The sequence below is a fragment of the Mauremys mutica genome, chromosome 15, assembly GCF_020497125.1.
Source record: "Mauremys mutica isolate MM-2020 ecotype Southern chromosome 15, ASM2049712v1, whole genome shotgun sequence".
Lineage (NCBI taxonomy): Eukaryota > Metazoa > Chordata > Testudines > Geoemydidae > Mauremys > Mauremys mutica.
Window position 1 is genome coordinate 37484521 of NC_059086.1, and position 21751 is coordinate 37506271.

At 56.3% G+C, this 21751-nt stretch overlaps 1 protein-coding gene across 1 annotated transcript; it reads left to right on the plus strand.

The window, feature by feature from the left end:
• The first annotated feature begins 20354 nt into the window (after positions 1-20354).
• LOC123350034 (olfactory receptor 1E5-like) lies at positions 20355-21302 on the plus strand. Its single transcript, XM_044988368.1, has one exon. The coding sequence runs from the start codon at positions 20355-20357 to the stop codon at positions 21300-21302; it is 948 nt and encodes a 315-aa protein (XP_044844303.1).
• Positions 21303-21751: the final 449 nt, after the last annotated feature.

Consider the following 21751-nt stretch of genomic DNA (forward strand, 5'->3'; position numbering starts at 1 on the left):
GGGCCTGAGCGGGGAAAGAGACGGGGATACGGCTGAGAGTTTGGGTGATGGATGAAAGGAGACCCACCCATTTGTCTAGCCAGCCACCCATCTGTTCATCCATCCATCCATCGCCAGACACCCCATCCATCCATCCATCCATCCATCCATCCATCCATCGCCAGACACCCCATCCATCCATCCACCCATCCATCCATCGCCAGACACCCCATCCATCCATCCATCCATCGCCAGACACCCCATCCATCCATCCATCCATCCATCGCCAGACACCCCATCCATCCATCCACCCATCCATCCATCGCCAGACACCCCATCCATCCATCCATCCATCCATCGCCAGACACCCCATCCATCCATCCATCCATCCATCCATCCATCCATCCATCCATCGCCAGACACCCCATCCATCCATCCATCCATCCACTAATCTATACACAAATCCCTCCATCCATCTGTCCACTAATTACCCCATCCATCCATCCTCTCTTCACACTACCCATCCGTTCATCCATCTATTCACCCATCCACTCTTCACTCTATCCAGTCATCCATCCATCTATCCATCAATCCATCCATCTATCCACTAACCACCTCATCGATTCATCCATCCATGGATCACCCTGTCCATCCATCAATCTATCTATTCACCCATCCACTGTTCACACTACCCACCTGTCCATCCATCCATTTGTCTAGCCAGCCACCCATCGGTTCATCCATCCATCCATCCCTCCATCCATCTGTCCACTAATTATCCCATCCATCCATCCTCTCTTCACCCTATCCATCCATCCATTTATTCACCCATTGACTCTTCACCCTACCCATCTGTCCATCCATCCATCCATCCTTCCACTCACCCACCCTACCCATCCAACCATCCATCTATCCATCAATCCTTCATTTATCCACTAATCACCTCATCGATTCATCCATCCATGGATCACCCTGTCCATCCATCAATCTATCTATTTACCCATCCACTGTTCACACTACCCATCTGTCCGTCCGTCCATCCATCCATCCATCCATCCACTAATCACACCATCCATCCACCCATCCATCCATCCATCCATCCACTAATCGTCCCATCCAGCCGTCCATTAAATGTAGACATTTCTAAATCAGCAGGTCCAGATAACTTCCATCCAAGAGTTTTAAAAGAGCCAGCTGAGGAGTTCCCTGGACCGTTCATGCTGATTTTTTATAAGTCTTGGCATGTTCGGGAAATTCCAGAGGCCTGGAAGAAAGCCAGTGTTGTGCCAATTTGTAAAAAAGGCAAATGGGACGACCTGGGTAATTGTAGGCCTGTAAGTTGGACATCGATCCAGGGCAGGATAGTTGAGCAACCGATTAATAAAGAATTAAAGGAGGGTAATGGAGCTAATGCCAGTCAATGTGGGTTTCTGCGTAACAGAGCTTGTCAGACTAACGCATTGTCTCTTTGGATGAGATTACAAGTTTGCTTGCTAAAGGCAATAATGTGATATCATCGATTTAGATCCCTGTGAGGTGTCTGACCTGGTACCGCGTGACGTTTAGATAAAAAACTAGAAGGATATAAAATTAACTTACTCGGCCGCCATTCAGGGCCGGCTCCAGGCACCAGTGCAGGAAGCAGGTGCTTGGGGCGGCCAATGGAAAAGGGCAGCACATGCAGGTCTTCGGCAGCAATTCGGCGGTGGGTCCCTCAGTCCCTCTCGGAATTGCCGCCGAATTGCCACCGAAGAATGAAGCGGCGCGGTAGAGCTGCCACCGACGTGCCGCCAATCGTGGCTTGATCTTTTCTTTTTTTTTCTTTCTTCGCCGCTTGGAGCGGCAAAAAATCTGGAGCCGGCCCTGCCTGCGTTTAATGGCTTGTGACCGGCTAACGGATAGATCTGACAATGTCTCTGTCAGCGGAGACTCCTCGCCGGGCGAGTGGCTTTCCAGTGGGATCCTGCAGGGACTGGGGCTTGTCCCGAGGTGAGTTAACGTCTCTATCAGTGAGCTGGAGGAAAGCAAAATCCTCCTGGATGAAGTCTGAAGGTGAGACAATGTTGGAGGAAGGGTAAACAAGAAGCAGGACAGGTCACCGATACGGAGCTCTCTAGAGCGCTGGGGGCATGCAAAGAAGAGGGGGTTTAATATGGCGAGATGTAAATGGATCCATTTGGGAACAATGTCGGCTCTCGCCCTCCTGGGAAGCAGCAACTCAGAGAATCAGCTGAACACACAAGCTCCGTGTGACTGTGGTCAAAAAAGCTAATGCAATCCTGGGCTGGATGAACAGGCACGGGCGCCGGCGACGCCGTGGGTGCGCCAGGGCTGGAGCACCCACGGGAAAAAATTAGTGGGTGCTGAGCACCTACTGGCAGCCAGTTCCCCCCTTCCCCCCACCAGCACCTCCCGCCGGCCTGCTGCCTTGCAGATCAGTGCCTCCCCCTCCCTCCCTCCCTACAGCGATCAGCTGTTTGGCGGCATGCAGGAGGCTCTGGGAGGGAGGGGGAGGAGTGGGGATGGGGCACGCTGGGGGAACGGGGTGGAACTGGGTGGGAAGAGAGGGCAGGGGTGGGAGCTTGAGGGAAGGGATGGGGTGGGGGCAGGGCCTGGGTTGGAGCCAGGGGTTGAGCACCCCCTGGTCCCGGAAGAAGCCGGTGCCTATGTAAACAAGGGAATTCCGAGTAGGTGCCGAGAGGTGATTTGACCTGTTGATTTGGCCCTGGTGCGACCGATGCTGGGGATCCTGCAGCCAGTTCCGATGCCCACAGTTCAAGAAGGATCTTGATAAACTGGAGAGGGCTCAGGGAAGAACCACCAAGATGCTGGCGTGAGAACGGCCAGCAGCTCGGTCTATTTAGTGCAGCAAAGAAGATGAAGGGGTGACTTGATCCCAGGCTTTGAAGTACCAACGCAGGGGAGCAAAGATTTACAAATGGGCCCGTCAGGCCAGCAGAGGAATGTGGGACCCCGTCCTGTGGCTGGAAGTGGAAGCTGGACAAACTGAGAGTGGAAATAAATCCTGAATTTTGTACAGTGAGGGGAACTTTCCCCGGGAACAATTTCCCAAGGGTCACGGTTGCTTCACCATCACTGGCCATTTGGAAATCAAGGTGGGAGGTTTTTCTGAAAGCTCTGCCCTGGGAATTATGGTGGGGACAGGCTCTGGCCTGGGCTATACGGGGGCAGACTAGGTGAACCCAATGGTCCTTTCCGGTTGTGGAATCCAGGAATTTAGGAATCCATCCCTCCATTCATCCGCTGATCTACAACCAAACCATCCATCCCTCCATCTCTTCATCCATCTAAATACTCCATCCATCCCTCCATCTAAATACTCCATCCCTCCCTCCATCCCTCCATCCCTCCATCCATCCATCTAAATACTCCATCCCTCCATCCCTCCATTCCTCCATCCCTCCATCTAAATACTCCATCCATCCATCCATCCATCCCTCCATCTAAATACTCCATCCCTCCATCCATCCATCCATTCCTCCATCCCTCCATCTAAATACTCCATCCCTCCATCCATCCCTCCATTCCTCCATCCCTCCATCTAAATACTCCATCCCTCCATCCCTCCATTCCTCCATCCCTCCATCTAAATACTCCATCCATCCATCCATCCCTCCATCTAAATACTCCATCCCTCCATCCATCCATCCATTCCTCCATCCATCCATCTAAATACTCCATCCCTCCATCCCTCCATTCCTCCATCCCTCCATCTAAATACTCCATCCATCCATCCATCCCTCCATCTAAATACTCCATCCCTCCATCCATCCATCCATTCCTCCATCCATCCATCTAAATACTCCATCCCTCCATCCATCCATCCATTCCTCCATCCCTCCATCCAAATACTCCATCCCTCCATCCCTCCATTCCTCCATCCCTCCATCTAAATACTCCATCCCTCCATCCATCCATCCATTCCTCCATCCCTCCATCTAAATACTCCATCCCTCCATCCATCCATCCATTCCTCCATCCCTCCATCTAAATACTCCATCCCTCCATCCATCCGTCCCTTCAGTGAGTGATAGAAACTGAGATCAGGGCCCCGTCGCACCGGGTGCTGCCCAGACACACACAGAGAGACAGTCCCTCCTTCAAAGCACTGACAATCCAATTTGATAATGAGTGCGGGGGGGGGGGGAAAGAGGCACAACAAGCAAAAGTGGGTTTGCTTAGGTCACACAGCAGGTCAGTGACAGAGCTGGAGAGAGAACCCAGGAGTCCTGGCTCCCAGACCGCCCTGCTCCAACCACCAGACCCCACTCCTCTCCCAGAGCCGGGGAGAGAACCCAGGCGTCCTGACTCCCAGCCCCCCTGCTCTAACCCACCAGACCCTACTCCCCTCCCAGAGCCAGGGAGAGAACCCAGGTGTCCTGACTCCCAGCCCCCCTGCTCTAACCCACCAGACCCTACTCCCCTCCCAGAGCCGGAGAGAGAACCCAGGAGTTCTGGCTCCCAGCCCTCCCCCCACTACTGGATCCCCCCCCACCCCGCCCCTGGGGCTGCACTTAGGGGCATGGCCACTGGGTGGCAGCACTAGCCTAATTATGTGACCTAGCGGGGGGCGGGCGGGCACGTCTCTGATGATTCAGTGTCCAGGGCTGGGGTCTGGGTCCTGGCTCCCCAAGCCTGGGGGGGCTGGCGTGGGGTTGGCTCAGCCGGTTGGAGCTGTGGGGAACCGACGGTTGGCTTCAGGCTGATTCTCTGTCACATTAACTTGGAATCGTCTGGAGATGAGATGCCAAGTCCGGTTGCTCAAGGGGACGGCGCTGATGTCCGAGACTTAGACGTCTGTGAGGCCTTTGACTTGGTCCCGTGATTAGAAAACCCTGGAAGGATATGAAATGAACACCCTCCCGCCCTCACCCCCCATTCAATGGGTTTAAAAACTGGCTAACTGATAGATCTCAAAATGTGATTGTCGACAGGAATCGTCGTCGTGTGGGCGTGTTTCTAGAGGCAGGTCTTGGCCCAGGGATGCTGGAAAAGATTTGAGGGTCATGTGGGACAATCAGCCGAATGGGAGGTGCAATGCTGGGACCGGACGAGCTAATGCCATCCTGGGAGGTATAACCGGGGGAATTGAGAGTCGGAGCAGAGAGGGGATTTGACCTCTGGCTTTGGCCCTGGTGCGACCGCTGCTGGGATCCTGCGTCCGTTTCCGCTGGCCACCTTTCAAGAAGGACGTTGATCAGCCGGGGAGGGGTCGGAGAAGAGCCACGGGGATGATTTAAAGGACTAGAAACCGGCCTGAGCGCGAGAGACGCCAGGAGCTCCAGCTATTGAGCTGAAGAAAGAGAAGGCGAAGAGGTGACTGGAGCCCGTCTGTACGTACCGACGTGAGGAACAACGATTTCATAGTGAAGGCTGAGCCCGATCCAACGGCCTGGAAGTTACATCTGGGCGAGTTCAGACGGGACGTAAGGCATCAATCGTTAGCAGTGAGCAGTATGAGCTCTTGGGAGAATTTCCCCGGGGCGTGGTGGGTTCTCCACCACTGGCCGAGCTGGGCTGTTTTTCTCGGGGTGATTGTGGGGGATTCTCTGGCCCGGGTGAACCCGGAAATCTGCTAAAGGAGACACTCTCTCTCTCTCTCTCCCGGGGGTCTGTACTGGGACCAGCACTGTTCAACAGCCTCATAAACGATCTGGAAAAAGGGGTGAACAGGGAGGTGGCAAAATGTGCAGCTGATACAAAACTGCTCCAGATAGTTAAGTCCCAGGCAGCCTCCGAAGAGCGACAAAGGGACCTCCCCAAACTGGCGACTGGGCAAGAAAAGGGCAGAGGAAATTCAACGTTGGTAAATGCGAAGTGATGCACGTCGGAGACCAGAATCCCAGCTCTCCGCACACAATGATGGGTCTGGATTAGCTGTTACCACTCGGGCAAGATCTTGGCGTCGCTGTGGAGAGTTCTGTGAAATCATCCACCCGATGCGCAGCGGCCGCCAAAAAAGCGAACAGAGCGTTGGGAGTCATTAGGAAAGGGAGATATAATAAGACAGAAAATATCCTATTGCCTCTATATAACTCCACGGGACACACACACCGTGAACACTGCGTGCAGATGTGGTCGCCCCGTCTCCCAAAAGCTAGATTGGAATTGGAAAAGGTTCAGAAAAGGGCAACAAAAATGAGCAGGGGTCTGGGACGGCTTCCGGATGAGGAGAGATTAATCAGCCGGGGACTGTTCAGCTTGGAAAAGAGACGACTAAGGGGGGATAGGATGGAGGTCTATAAAATCATGGCTTGTGCAGAGAAGGTAAATCAGGACGTGTTATTTACTCCTTCTCAGAACATAAGAAGTAGGGGTCCCGCAATGAACTGAACAGGCAGCAGGTTTAACACAAACACAAGGAAGTATTTCTTCCCACAACGCACAGTCAACCTGTGGAACTCCTCGCCGGAGGATGCTGTGAAGGCCAAGACCATAACAGGGTTCAAAAAAGAACTAAATCAGTTCATGGAGGACAGGTCCATCTATGGCTCTTAGCCGGGATGGACAGGGATGGTGTCACTAGCCTCTGTTTGCCAGGAGCTGGGAACGGGCGACAGAGAGTGGACCCTTGGTGATTCCCTGCTCTGTTCATTCCCTCTGGGGAACCCGGTGTTGGCCACTATCGATAGACGGGACCCTGGGCTGGACGGACCTTTGCTCGGACCCACTATGGCCGTTCTTATGGCTTGGGGCCAGTTGGTCTCCTCCGGATTCTCAGCCAGGAGCCGCTCCCCGGAGTCATGCGGAAGGACAGAGAGAGACAGGGATCAGGGCCCTTGGCTGGGATGCTGATGGCCTGTTTTCCAATCCTCCCCGGCCGTCGCTCCCGAGCCGGGGTCTGCGCTCAGGCCGCGGGAGGGGTTCAAATCTCCTCCCGGGGCGGTGCCCTCCCCCCAGGCTGTCCACAGGGTTGTGACGCGGTGGGAACGGTCTGTAATAGCGTTGGGATGCTGCCTCAGTTTCCCTCTGTGTGTTGCGTTGCTGGCCGGGGACGAGGGGAGGGAAGGGTTTGACGCGGGAGCCAGGAGCGGGGGCTGCTGCCTGGCTGTCTAGGGCCCAACCAGCGGGTCGGAAAGGCAGTCCGGGGAGGGGACAGGGAGGAAGGGCAGGGCAGAGGCTGGGATGGATGACGAGGACCAAGAGACACGGGGCTACCAGCGTGCGGCCGGGGGATGCTCTGGCAGGGCCGGCCGGGCCTTTAACCTCCATGCCAGGGGGCCAGCGAACCCAGCTCTGGTCGGAAAAGGCAGCCGGGTGGGGGAGGGGTCGCTGCGAATCCTGGGGTGCCTGCGTCCTTGAAGGGGGGTACCCAGCTCTACCAGGGGAGCTGCTGGGGTGGAGCAGGAGGCCCGGAGGCTCAGTCTCAGAGGCAGGGAGGCTGCGGGGCCAACCCTGAAGGCGGAGTGGGCCCCATGTGGGGGGCTGGCGCATTGCTGGGGTTCCGGCCTGGGGACGGGGGGCTCGGGCTGGCCAGGGTGTGGGGCTGCCAGTGGGGGTCAGGTTAGCAGCTGAGCCGAGGTTTGGAAAATGCCAGGAGTACCTCAGTGTTGGACTCTGGCAACCTATCCCGGGTTCTTGGGGTCGGGGGGAGGAGTGGGGTCTAGTGGTTAGAGCAGGGGAGGCTGGGAGCCAGGACTCCTGGGTTCTCTCCCTGCCTCTGGGAGAGGAGTGGGGTCTAATGGTTAGAGCGGGGGGGGGCTGGGAGCCAGGACTCCTGGGTTCTCTCCCCAGCTCTAGGAGGGGGCTGGGAGCCAGGACTCCTTGGCTCACAAAACTAAGTGATTGGGCAACAAAATGGCAAGTGAAATTTAATGTGGATAAATGTAAAGTAATGCACCTTGGGAAAATTAACCCCAACTATACATACAACATGATGGGGGCTAATTTAGCTACAATGAATCAGGACAAAGATCTTGGAGTCAGCGTGGACAGTTCTCTGAAGACGTCCACGCAGTGTGCAGAGCCCGTCAAAAAAGCAAACAGGATGTTAGGAATCATTAAAAAAGGGATAGAGAATAAGACGGAGAATATCTCATTGTCCTTACAGAAATCCATGGTACGCCCACATCTCGAATACTGGGTACAGATGTGGTCTCATATCAAAAAAGATCTACTGGCACTAGAAAACGTTCAGAGAAGGGCAACTAAAATGATTCGGGGTTTGGAGAGGGTCCCGTATGAGGAGAGATGAAAGAGGCTGGGACTCTTCAGCTTGGAAAAGAGGAGACTAAGGGGGGATATGACAGAGGTCTATAAAATCATGAGTGATGTGGAGAAGGTGGATAAGGAAAAGTTATTTACTTGTTCCCATAAAATAAAATTAAATAATAATAATAATAATAATAATTAATAATACAAGAACTAGGGGTCACCAAATGAAATGAATGGGCAGCAGGTTTAAAACAAATAAAAGGAAGTTCTTCTTCACGCAGCGCACAACCTGTGGAGCTCCCTGCCTGAGGAGGTTGTGAAGGCCGGGACTAGAACAGGGTTTAAAAGAACTGGATAAATTCACGGAGGTTAAGTCCATTAATGGCTAGTAGCCAGGCTGGGTAAGGAATGGTGGCCCCAGCCTCTGTCTGTCAGAGGGTGGAGATGGACGGCAGGAGCGAGATCACTTGATCATTACCTGTTGGGTTCACTCCCTCTGGGGCACCTGGCATTGGCCACTGCCGGCAGACAGGACACTGGCCTGGATGGACCTTTGCTCTGACCCAGTCCGGCCGTTCTTATGTTCTTATGGTTCTCTCCCCGGCTCTGGGAGGGGAGTAGGGTCTGGTGGGTCAGAGCAGGGGCGGGCCAGGAGCCAGGACTCCTGGGTTCTCTCCCGGCTCTGGGAGGGGAGTGGGGTCTGGTGGGTCAGAGCAGGGGCGGGCCAGGAGCCAGGACTCCTGGGTTCTCTCCCGGCTCTGGGAGGGGAGTGGGGTCTGGTGGGTCAGAGCAGGGGCGGGCCAGGAGCCAGGACTCCTGGGTTCTCTCCCCGGCTCTGGGAGGGGAGTGGGGTCTGGTGGTTAGAATGGGGGAAGGCCGGGAGTCAATGTCATAGTGGAGTGACTCACAACTGACGCTGGGAGATGAACCCTCTGTGCTGATCTGAAGCCCCCAACCCTCCGCTTACCTGATTTCAGATTCTCCGCTGCATGGGGGGCTCGGCCAGTATTCTCGGGGCAGGGGGAGTTGCATGGGGGGGATCACTGGGGCCTGGATCCCAGCTGGGTTTGTCTCTCACCCTGCAGAGGAGGAAAGAGCCAGGCTGGGTTGCTGTTAGGGGTATTTCACTCCCTTCCAGCCCCTCCCAAAGCCAGGCAGACAGGTCCTGATTGGTTCCTTGGGAGCCCCTTGTTCCCCTGCTGGGGAGGCCTTAATGAGGTCCCAGGAGGGGCTGGAGTCCTCTCCCGCCCACTTCCCAGCAGCCCCGGACCCTGGCACTGCCAGCCCACCCGCCTCTGCCCCAGGATGTTCCCCTAATGGGCTCCCAGCGTCAACTCAGAAGCCTCCAAACCTCCGAGGTTGGCAGAAAATGCCAGGAGCTTTAGTTTCTGAATCCTCATTCACATCAGGGTCCATTCTGGGCTTTAGGCCAGATCTCAATGCTGCTGCCTCCTCCAGGTAAGTCTACATTTTGAGCTGGAGAGACACACCCATTCCAGCCCTCCTTGAACAGGCACTTACAGCGCCAGCTCCACGTGTGGTTCCCCTCCTCAGTCATTGTGCATTTCCTGACCTGTCCTCTGCTCCAGAGCTCAAGGTTCTAGGTCCCTCAAGCCCCATGTTCTAGATCCTCAATGCTGGATTACTTTCCATGGAATAAACGAGCCCAGATACGTGACCCTGTTAAAATTCCCTTTAATCTGTTATGGAAGATACATGTTCCAGGTTCTAGGTCCCTGACAAGGTTCCAGGTCCCGCAAGCCCCAAGTTCTAGATCCTCAATGGTGAATTAATTTCCATGGAATAAATGGGCCCAGAGACGTGACCCTGTCACTGTCCCACAATAAACAGTGTTAAACACAGTTCAGGGTTTTGGTATCAGAGCCATCAGCCTGCCTAACCCCGTGGCAAACACCCCATTAAAATTCACCTTTTATCGAGAGAAGGCAAAGCAGTTAAGCACTGGAAATGTAAGAAGGAACGTGGAAGGAAAGACAAATCCACTTCTATCTCTGCTGCTGATTTTTTATTTGCAACCTCACCACTAGAGAATCGCGGGCCTGGCACGTGTTTTCAGGCACCGTGGCCAGTTCTCTAAAAACATCCTCTTGATGTGGTGAGATTAAACAGAGGAGGACTGTTGAGCTTGGAAAAGAGATGATTGAGAGGGGGAGATGATAGCGGTCTAGAAAATCATGAATGAGGAGGAGAAAGTCAATCAGGAAGTGTTATTTACCCCTTCCCATAACACAAAAACTGGGGTTACCCAATGAAATTAACAGGCAGTGGGTTTAAAACAAACACAAGGAAGTATTTCTTCACACAACGCACCGTCAACCTGTGGAACTCCTCGCCAGGGGATGTTGTGAAGGCCAAAAAGAAGTGGGTTACAAAAAGAATGAGATAAGTTCCTGGAGGGTAGAGCTATCAATGGCGATTAGCCAAGATGGTCAGGGATGTAACCTCATGCTCTGGGTGTCCCGAAACGCCGGAAGCTGGGAATGGACAACAGGGGACGGATCTCGCAATAATTGCACTGCTCTGTTCATTCCCCTGAAGCATCTGGCACTGGCCACTGTCAGAAGTCAGGATACTGGTCCAGATGGACCATTGGTGTGACCCAGTTTGGCCGTTCTTATACGGCTACTCCGAGACCTGGCCAACTTGTACCAGCATCGGACTGTTTCCGGCATTGCTTGTCTCGCTGGTTACAGGCTCAGAGCCGTGTTGCAGAATATATGTCTTGTCTGGCTAAGTGAGACTCTTAGGTTATGTCTACACCGGAGCTGGGTCTCCCAGACCAGCAAGAGATTGAACCCCCCGTGTGGCCCCACCCCATGTGAGAGGGGGCTAGAGTAGGCCAGAGCGGCTGCGCGGGCCGGCATCCAATCAGGAAAGGGCTTACTGAGAGCCAATGAGGGCCGAGATTGGAGACATCCAATCAGGGCTCAGCTTGGCCCTATATAAAGGCTGCCCAGAGCAGCAGCAGGGAGTCTCTCCCAGACCTTCAGAGGGGAAGGTCGGTCTCCTGAGCAAGGAGACCAGCACCTGGGGCCCAGAGTAGCAGGTGGCCTGGGTCCCCCCCCCCTTGTACTGCACCTGGCCATGCAGTAGGGTGGCTGAAACAAACTGCAGCTGCCCTTGAGACAAGGGGCTAGACTCTGGAGGTTGTGCGAGGACTGTTGCTACCCCCCCCCGGAAGGGGGTGAGGATGGACTAGGGGGTGCTGCCGGAGGTCAGTGGCCTGAAGAGGGCGCCGCCGAGCAGGGAGCAACGCAGGTCCAGACACCAGCAAGGATCAGACGACGGACGGTGCACCACCGGGAGAGGGTGCTCCACTGGACTGAGCTAATTCCCGGAGCAACCAGCGGGAGGCGCCACGGTGGTGAGTCCCAACCCCGTCACACCCCGCAATATAAGCAGTTAAACCAACTGATTGTCCACAATGTGATTGTCCTGTCAAAATCTACCAAGCGAGATCTTTTATGAAAGTTTGCAATTCACAGGCCTCAGCGGAGCAGGACTGTGTCCAGTTCTGAGCGTCACACTGTCAGAGAGACGTGGACAGACTGGAGAGAGTCCAGCGGAGGGCAACGAAAATGATCAGGGGGCTGGAGCGCATGACTTACGAGGGGAGGCTGAGGGAACTGGCCTTGTTTAGTCTGCAGAAGAGAAGAATGAGGGGGGATTTGATGGCAGCCTTCAACTACCTGAAGGGGGGTCCAGAGAGGCTGGAGCTCGGCTGTTCTCAGTGGTAGCAGATGACAGAACAAGGAGCAATGGGCTCAAGTTGCAGTGGAGGAGGTCTAGGTTGGATATTAGGAAACACTATTTCACTAGGAGGGTGGTGAAGCACTGGGATGGGTTACCTAGGGAGGTGGTGGAATCTCCATCCTTAGAGGTTTTTAAGGCCCGGCCTGACAAAGCCCTGGCTGGGATGATTTAGTTGGGGATTGGTCCTGCTTTGAGCAGGGGGTGGGACTAGAAACCTCCTGAGGTCCCTTCCAACCCTGATCTTCTATGAGTCTATGACTCGCCGTTCAGAAGACAAGCACAGCAGTGGAAGACATTGGGTCTCCCTGCATTCTCCTGACGTACCAGACTAATTCTTTCACCTGAGCCATAACAGCACACAGCCCTCCGTCCGCTCGATTTTGGGATCGCTCGTTGACGTTGCAATCTTGGGTCACTGCTGGCGGCGCCGGATGCAGATAGACTTATGTTTTGGGGGACACACAATACACAATTCCAGTTGAGATAGTGGATTGAAAGTGGATTAGATAAACCGCCTTATATCCCCCGTCTGGACCCTCTCATTCAGAATGAAAGGGGCCTTAATTCAGTTGAGAAGAGGCATTTTAATTCAGATTTAATGTGGTTTAGCTTAATTCCATTAATTAACTGAATTACACTAAACAGAATTAAAGCTGCTTTAGTTCCAAACCAGGGGCTCTCTGTAGAGATTAATCTGGTTTAAATAATCCAATTACAAGGATTTTGTACACTATGTCCTGAGTGTACCCATGTAGCCAAGCACTGAGACGACTACCCAGGGGGGCATGTGGGGGCATGTCACTGGGGGCATGTGGATCCGTGGCCCCTCCCAGTGACATGGGGCAGGGGTGTCGGGATCTGTACGTCCGTCAAATTCTTTCTGCTCACACCAACTTCTGGACTTTTTCTCTCCTCCTCCCCTGAGTCCCAAGTTTTCTCATTTGCTCCTTGGATGTGGCTCTGGCTAATTAATCATGGGAGAGTCGGGGTGAGGATCGGGCGCCGAGGGGACCTAGCACTGATTGGGTTCGTTAACGCAGGCCCCGTGGGGTTCGTTAGCGCTGGTCGCCCCCGGGGACAAGCGTCCGCAGGCTCGGTGCAGTCTCAGTGCGGCTAATTCTGCTTTTAGTTAGGGGGCGAGTTTCAAGGGGCAGCGGGAGCTGGGGGCTCTCTGAAGGCCTGGGAATGGGAGTTGGGGTGCTTACCCCCAGTCTCCCCCTTCATCCCCTGCACACTGAATTGTCCAGATCAGAGCCGGTGCCCCCTAGAGGGGAAATACCCTGCGTCCCATTCCCTGCCCCCCTGAGCCAGCCGGTCCCCCGCCATCCTGAGGCCAGATCGGCACCCCCCAGAGGGGAAATACCCCGCGTCCCATTCTCCGCCCCCAACTGTGCCAGACCCATTTCCCAGGTCTCGCCATCCTGCAATCCGGGCTGAATTCAACCAACACGTGGACAAGGGGGATCCAGGGGATCTAGTGGCCTTAGATTTCCAGAAAGTCTTTGACAAGGTCCCTCACCAAAGGCTCTTACGCAAAGTGAGCTGCCCTGGGACACGAGGGAAGGTCCCCTCATGGGTCGGGAGCTGGTTCAAAGACAGGAAACAAAGGGGAGGAATAAATGGTCAGTTTTCAGAATGGAGAGAGGTAAATAGTGTCCCCCCAGGGGTCTGTACTGGGCCCGGCCCTAGTCAACAGCCTCATAAACGATGTGGGAAAAGGGGTGAACAGGGAGGTGGCAAAATGTGCAGCTGATACAAAACTGCTCCAGACAGTTAAGTCCCAGGCAGCCTGCGAAGAGCGACAAAGGGACCTCCCCAAACTGGCGACTGGGCAAGAAAATGGCAGAGGAAATTCAACGTTGATAAACGCAAAGTGATGCACGTCGGAGACCAGAATCCCAGCTCTCCGCGCGCAATGATGGGTCTGGATTAGCTGTTACCACTCGGGCAAGACCTCGGCGTCGCTGTGGAGAGGTCGGTGAAATCATCCACCCGATGCGCAGCGGCCGTCGAAAAAGTGACCAGAGCGCTGGGAACTAGGGTGACCAGATGTCCTGATTTTATAGGGACAGTCCCGATTTTTGGGTCTTTTTCTTATATAGGCTCCTATTGCCCCCCACCCCCATCCCAATTTTTCACATTTGTTGTCTGGTCGCCCTACTGGGAACCCCTAAGAAAGGGAGAGATAATAAGTCAGAAAATACCATGTTGCTTCTATATAAATCCATGGTTCGCCCACACCGTGAATACTGCGTGCAGGTGTGGTCGCCCCGTCTCCTAAAAGCTAGATTGGAATTGGAAAAGGTTCAGAAAAGGGCAACAAAACTGACCAGGGGTCTGGAACGGCTTCCGTATGAGGAGAGATTAATCCGCCGGGGACTGTTCAGCTTGGAAAAGCGACGACTAAGGGGGGATATGAGCGAGGTCTATGAAATCATGACTGGGGTGGGAAGGTAAATAAGGACGTGTTATTTACTCCTGCCTGTAACACACGACCCGATGAAATGAATAGGCAGCAGGTTTAAAACGGATGGGAGGAAGGACTTCCTCGCCCAGCAGCCAGTCGACCTGTGGAACTCCTCGCCAGAGGATGGTGTGAAGGCCAAAAGTAGAACTGGGTTCATAAAAAGAGTGAGAGAAGTTCCTGGAGGACAGGTCCATGGATGGCGATTAGCCAAGATGGTCAGGGAGGCAGCCCCACGCTCTGGGTGTCCCTAACCGTCCGATGGCCGGGAGTTGGGATCCCCAGTCCCCGATTCAAGGGGGAACAGAGAACACAACAGGGGCTGGAGCGGAGTCTATAGGAGACTCACCCTTTTTCCTAATCTCTCACCTCAAACTCCCAGGCCGAGCGTTCAGCCCGTCCCGGCTTGTCCTGCCTTCAGCGGACGCGGAGAGCAGGTGACCTCTGGCCTGTTCAGAACAGCCCGGGACGGATCTCTCTGGTCCCTCCTCAGGCTTTTTCCCAGACAAAGCAGGCCCAGCTTTTTAACCTCTTCCCACCAGGCAGACTTTCTAAACCTTTGCTCATGTCGCCTGGACTCTCTCCGGTTTGTCGCCATCCCCCTGAGGCCTCCCCAGCGCTGAGCCGAGCAGGACGGTGTAGGAGCCTCCTTTGATATCCCCCAGCACGAGAGTCGTTTCTTCCGCAGCTGTGCCCCGCTGTCGGCTCGGATCCGATTTGTCCCCTGCGGGAACCCCCCATCCCCGTCGGCCATGCGGCCAGCAGCTGCACGTTTGATTTTTTTTCCTTCCTCGGAGGCGTACGCTGCGCTCGGTCCTGCTGCGATTTCCCCTGCCTGATTTCAGAGCCCTTGTCCAGGTCGTTTCCAACCCAAACCCCGGCCCCGAAAGCGCCGGCCGCCCCTCCCCGCGGGGAGTCACCTGCCGGGGTTCGGAGCCGGCTCGCCGCTCCGTCAGCCGAGTCGTTCGATCAAACACCGGCGCGCACCAGCCCCCGCTAGATTCGCCCTCCCGCTTTGCCAGCGAACCGTTGCTAATGACTCCTAGAATCGCAGAATCGTAGGACTGGAGGGACCTCGAGGGATCGTCTAGTCCAGTCCCCTGCCCTCACGGCAGGACTCAGTATTAGCGAGACCGTCCCTGACGGGTTTGTCCAACCTGCTCCTAACGATCCCCAACGATGGAGATTCCACCACCTCCCCGGGCAGCGCTTCACCACCCGACAGTCAGGCCGGTTTTCCTAACGTCCAACCTAAACCGGCCTGGCTGCAATTTAAGCCCGTTGCTTCTTGTCCTGTCCTTAAAGAGAACAATTGGCGGCTCTTCTCCAGACTCAACAAACCCCCTTGTTTCAATCTCCCCCCACAGCTCATGTTTTCTAGACTTTTCATCGTGTTTGTTGCTCGTCTCTGGACGTTCTCCAATTTGTCCCCATCTCTCCTGCAACGCGGTGCCCAGAACAGGACCCGAACCTCCAGCTGAGACCGTATCAGGGCCGAAGAATCGCTCCTCGTGTCCGGCTTACAACGCTCCTGCTGATACAGCCCGGAACGACGTTGGCTTTTGCTGTAGCACACGGTTGACTCCTATTTTAGCTTATGATCCACTCCGACCCCGCAGATCCCTTTGCACAGGACTCCTTCCTAGGCAGTCACTGCCCATTTTGTGTGTGCGACGGGTTGGTCCTTCCTAAGTGGAGCACTTTGCATTTGTCCCGATTGAATTTCATCCAGTTTTCTTCAGACCATTTCTCCAGTTGGTCCAGATCATTTTGAATTTTAATCCGATCCAGCAAAGCACTTGCAACCCCTCATAAGAACATAAAAATGGCCAGACTGGGTCAGACCAAAGGTCCATCTAGCCCAGTGTCATCTTCCAACAGTGGCCAGTGCCGGGTGCCCCAGAGGGAATGAACAGACCAGGGAATCGTCAAGCGATCAACTCATGTTGAGTTGTTTGCTCCAGCTCCTTCCCAGAGCCCTGCTTTCCAGGATCCAGCCCCCATTATGTAGGTCTGGCCTGGGCGCCTAGTTCCTAGATGGCAAACCCTGCATTCGGCGGGATTCAAATGCGCCTAGCTCTGGGGAGGGTCCCATTAGCAGCTTGAAAGCCCTGCTGGGCCGCTCACCATGTTCTGGGGCTTACAAGACAGTCGCAGCAGCCGTATGTATCTGAGGCCGGCATTGCGCGGGGGGGCTGATTGATTAGGAAAAATCTTTGCACCGTGGGGTGAGTGAAGAGTTTGGCAGGACAGAGGCCAGGGGAGAAACAAGCCCGTTTTGGGAGGGGAGATGGCACCGGGGAGGAAATTTTAACCAACGTTAACCCAGAAATTGTTTCAGTTCATCAATGCTCACAGGGAAAACATCCCTGTGGAGGACAACCCAAAATCAAGCTGCTTGGCCAGCTGAGGAACAGCAGCACATAACGCCACACAGAGACGGCTGGCCTGGCGCTGAGATGCAGCCACCTCTAGGGCGAGGCAGCAGGGGAACAGCTGCACAGTACTCCACACGGAGATGGCTCGCCCGGCAGTGAGATGCAGCCACCTCTGGGGCAGGACAGCCAGGGAATAGCTACATAGAACTCTGCATGGGGAGGGCTCACATGGTGGTGAGATGCAGCCACCTCTGGGGCAGGACAGCTGGGGAATAGCTACATAGAACACTGTATGGGGAGGGCTCGCCCGGGGGTGAGATGCAGCCACCTCTGTGGTGGGGCAGCTGGGAACATAACGCCCCAGTCCCTGCCGCACGGCATCGCCCACCGCCCGGTCCTGACTGCCAGGGGAGAGCGCCCCCAGCTGGACACCCCACACCAGTGCCTGCAGCACAGCCCCTGAGCCCCACGCTGTTGACATGGGGCAGGAGAAATAACACTGCATTTTCCACCTTGCCTAGGACGGGGGAGCAGGCCCCCCCGCTCCCCTAATTGCCAGCGTGTGTTAATTGCTTCTCCTGTGCATCATTAACCTCCCAGCAGCCTGGGAAGGGGGGGCCACCCCCCCCACAGTGCCAGGGGGCCCAGCTGTCCACACCCCTTCCCCCGCCTCCCCCATCTATACCCCTCTGCAAGGTGCCAGAGCGGGACCTGCCACCCTTCACCTCGACGGTGCCTCTCCAGAGCCAGCTGGGGAGGCGTTCAAATCCCCACGTCCGGCCTCGTCTCCAGCTGTCCTATCCGAGGCCCTGCAAGCGGCGGGAAGCATTTCTCCATGACGGGATCTGGTGCGGAGCAGGCAGGTGAGTGGTACCACCTTGCCCGTCAGAGCCAGGGCGGGTAACGCAGTGCGTGCCGGGGTCCTAATCCGGGGTGGGGGGTCTGGCTCGGAGGTTCCTTAAGAGCCGAGCCGGGGGGAGAACTGATTTCCCGCGCCTTCGGCCGAACCCAGGAAAGCCGCGCGGTTTCCTTCGGCTCGAACGAAGCGTTTTCCGGCTCCAAAACCAGGATGTTTCCAAGGTCCCTTTTCTCTCCAACGCCCGTAGGCCAAACCGAACCCTCGGACCGTTTTCATTGATTGGAAATTGGCGGCTGGGGAGCTGAAATAATCTGGCGACCGTGACGTGAATCCACGTCGTGGGGGGACTGTCGTGGTCCGGAATCCCACGTCTCCTTTTCCCGGCTGAGTTCAACGCCGCTCCAAAGCGGGTTGAGATCATACGGAGAAAGGCCGCTTAGCGTGACAGGACCGATCGGCCACACAGCCATGCTGGTGGGTGTTAATTATCCCCACCCCGCTCCTTTCATTCGTTACTGATCGTAACCTGGATCGGCCACTCCGGGCGTCCCGAAACGGCAGGGGAAAAATATCACTCTTAGCGGACGGGGGCTCCGAGAGACACCGGTGAGCACTGGCTGAGAAAACCCCGGGCTCAAGCCCCCGTGTCTGCCCTTTAGCCTTGGGCAAGGTGCTGCACCCGGTCCCTGCCTCAGTTTCCCCATTTGCCCACCTCTGAAAGGCAGCCTAGCGCGGCTATGAGATATTTAATGTTACTCTTAGAAGCAGGAAGACTCTGTGGGAAGAGCCTCTCTCCACAAATGGAGCCTGAACAATTACAACACCTATTTATTGGGGTCACAGATCCCCGGTTCTTTTCCGCGGCGGCTCCGTCGCGTTAATTGAGAGGGTGGAATTTGAGGGAAACACACCCAGAAACTGAACTCTCTGCAGACAAGGGGACTGCAAATCAGGAAAGTCAGTAGACATCACAATTGGAACGAGAGAGGGCCAGTAAAGTGGTTCCTGTCTCGCTTCGGGCATGTTTAAGATGCTACGGAGAAAAGTGGAGCCAAGCCGATTCGGTTCACACTGTCTCGGGTACCAAAGAAATGGGAGCCGGGTGTGGGAAGTTAAGGAAGGATGTGAGTGGAAAGCGGGTTGGCTGCCTCCATGCGCACGGACTCTCTTATTCTGGAATAACAGGTCCCCTTTTTCTGGATTAGTTGAATCCAGTTCCAAAGTGGGAGAAAGGCCGATTGGTGTGACAGGCGCTGTTCTGCACAAGCAGGGATACGAATTCTCCCCGGGTGTAGGCTAGATAAATCCCAGTGACTGTGCGGGACTCTGGCACGGCAGCCCCCACGCACCTTGCGCGATGGAATAGCTTGTAGCGGGGAGTTCCACAGGCCCCACATTTTGAGGGATGCTCCTCTTTCGGCCCCCTTTGCCCCACCGTTTTACCCTTCAAAACGATGGACCCCACCCCACCAACGCAGAATCCTTGAATCCAATTTATAACTAGAGCGTATGGGTGTGGGGGGGGGAACAGAGGCTAGATAGATGGATGGGGTGGATGGGAATAGATAGATAGAGGAGACGAAGGGGGGATATGACAGAGGTCTGTAAAATCATGAGTGATGTGGAGACAGTGGAGAAGGAAAAGTTATTTACTGGTTCCCATAATACAAGAACTAGGGGTCACCAAATGAAATGAATGGGCAGCAGGTTTAAAACAAATCAAAGGAAGTTCTTCTTCGCACAGCGCACAGGCAGCCGGTGGAGCTCCCTGCCTGAGGAGGTTGTGGAGGCCGGGACTAGAACAGGGTTTAAAAGAGAACTGGATAAATTCATGGAGGTTAAGTCCATCAATGGCTAATAGCCAGGCTGGGTAAGGAATGGTGTCCCCAGCCTCTGTCTGTCAGAGGGTGGAGATGGACGGCAGGAGAGAGATCACTTGATCATTGCCTGTTAGGTTCACTCCCACTGGGGCACCTGACACTGGCCACTGTCAGTAGACAGGATACTGGGCTGGATGGACCTTTGGTCTGACCCGGTATGGCCGTTCTTATGTTCTTATAGATAGATAGATAGAGGGGGTGGCTGGGGATGGATAGATAGAGGGGGTGGATGGGGAGGGATAGATAGATAGATAGATGGGTTGTGTGGGGATGGATGGACAGACAGAGGGTGTGGATGGGGTGGATGGATGGACAGATGGGTGTGGGGGGTGGATGGATAGATAGACAGGAGGTGTGGGAATTGACAGACGGGGGGCATGAGGATGGAGAGATGGGGGGACGGACAGGTGTGGAGGGTGGATGGATGGGGGGACAGACAGGTGTGGGGGGGTGGGTGGATAGATGGGGGGACAGAGGGGGTGGCTGGGGATAGATAGATAGATAGATAGATAGATAGAGGGGTTGTGTGGGGATGGATGGACAGACAGGGGTGTGGGGGGTGGATGGGGGTGGATGGATGGACAGACAGGTATGGGGGGGTGGATAGATGGGGGACAGACAGAGGTGGGGGGTAGATGGGGGGACAGACAGGTATGCGGGGGGGTGGATAGATGGGGGGACAGACAGCTGGCTGGAAGGGGCATGTGGGGGTTGATGGATGGGGGGGGTCAGTAGCCAGAAGGTGTGGGGGGGACCAGCAGGTAGCCCTAGGCTGGAGAGCTCCATGGGCCGGGCATTAGGGGCCGGCCCATAACTCTGCCCCCCGCTCTTCCCCCCGCAGGGCCATGGGGCCGGGGAACGGGACCGGCGTCCCCGAGTTCATCCTGCTGGGCCTCGCCTCCCGCCCGGCCACGCGCCGCCTGCTCTTCCCCCTCTTCCTGGGCACCTATCTGGCCACCCTGCTGGGCAACCTCGTGGTGTCCCTGCTGATCCGCCGGGACCCCCGCCTGCGCCGGGCCCCCATGTACTTCTTCCTGGCCCACCTCTCGCTGGCCGACGTGGGCTTCACCTCCGCCGCCGCCCCCACGGCGCTGGGGACCCTGGCGTCCGGGAGCTGGGCGGTGCCCTACGCCGCCTGCCTGGCCCAGAGCTACGTCTTCGTCGCCTTCGGGGTGCTGGAGAACTTCCTGCTGGCCGTCATGGCCTACGACCGCTGCCTGGCCGTCTGCCACCCGCTCCGCTACGCCGCCGCCATGAGCCCCGGGCGCCGCTGGGGGCTGGTGGGCACCGCCTGGGGCCTGGCCCAGCTCCACGCCCTGCTGCACACCCTGCTCCTCGCCCGCCTGCCCTTCCCCGCCCGCCCCCGCCTCCGCCACTTCCTCTGCGACCTGCGCCAGCTCCTGGCCCTGGCCGCCGGGGACGCCCGGCCCAACCACGCCGCCGTCCTGGCCGAGGGCAGCCTGGCCGTGCTGGGGCCACTGCTCCTGGTGGCCGGCTCCTACGGGCGCATCGTGGCCACCCTGGCCCAGCTGCCCGCCGCCCGGGGCTGGCGCCGGGCCCTCTCCACCTGCGGGGCCCACCTGGCCACGGTGGCCCTGTTCTACGGCACCGTCATCGGGCTTTTCTTCCGGCCCGCCGGCCACTACGCCCCCTGGCGGGACATGGTGGCCACCCTGCTCTACTCCACCGTCACCCCCCTCCTCAACCCCTTCATCTACAGCCTCCGCAACCAGGAGATGAGGGGGGCTCTCCGGCGGGTGCTGGGGAGGGGCCCGGCGCCCCAGGGAGTCTAGTGGGTTAGAGCGGGGGGGGCTGGGAGCCAGGACTCCTGGGTTCTCTCCCTGGCTCTGGGAGGAGAGTGGTGTCTAGTGGTTAGAGCAGGGGGAGCTGGGAGCCAGGACTCCTGGGTTCTCTCCCTGGCTCTGGGAGGAGAGTGGGCTCTAGTGGTTAGAGCGGGGGAGCTGGGAGCCCGGACTCCTGGGTTCTCTCCCTGGCTCTGGGAGGAGAGTGGGGTCTAGTGGTTAGAGCAGGGCGGGGGGAGCCAGGACTCCTGGGTTCTCTCCCTGGCTCTGGGAGGAGAGTGGGGTCTAGTGGTTAGAGCGGGGGAGCTGGGAGCCCGGACTCCTGGGTTCTCTCCCTGGCTCTGGGAGGAGAGTGGGGTCTAGTGGTTAGAGCAGGGCGGGGGGGAGCCAGGACTCCTGGGTTCTCTCCCTGGCTCTGAGAGGGGAGTGGGGTCTGGTGG

Bases quoted from the DNA above. Each gene is read 5' to 3' on its own strand.
- LOC123350034 (XM_044988368.1), top strand. From the start codon at position 20,355: ATGGGGCCGGGGAACGGGACCGGCGTCCCCGAGTTCATCCTGCTGGGC.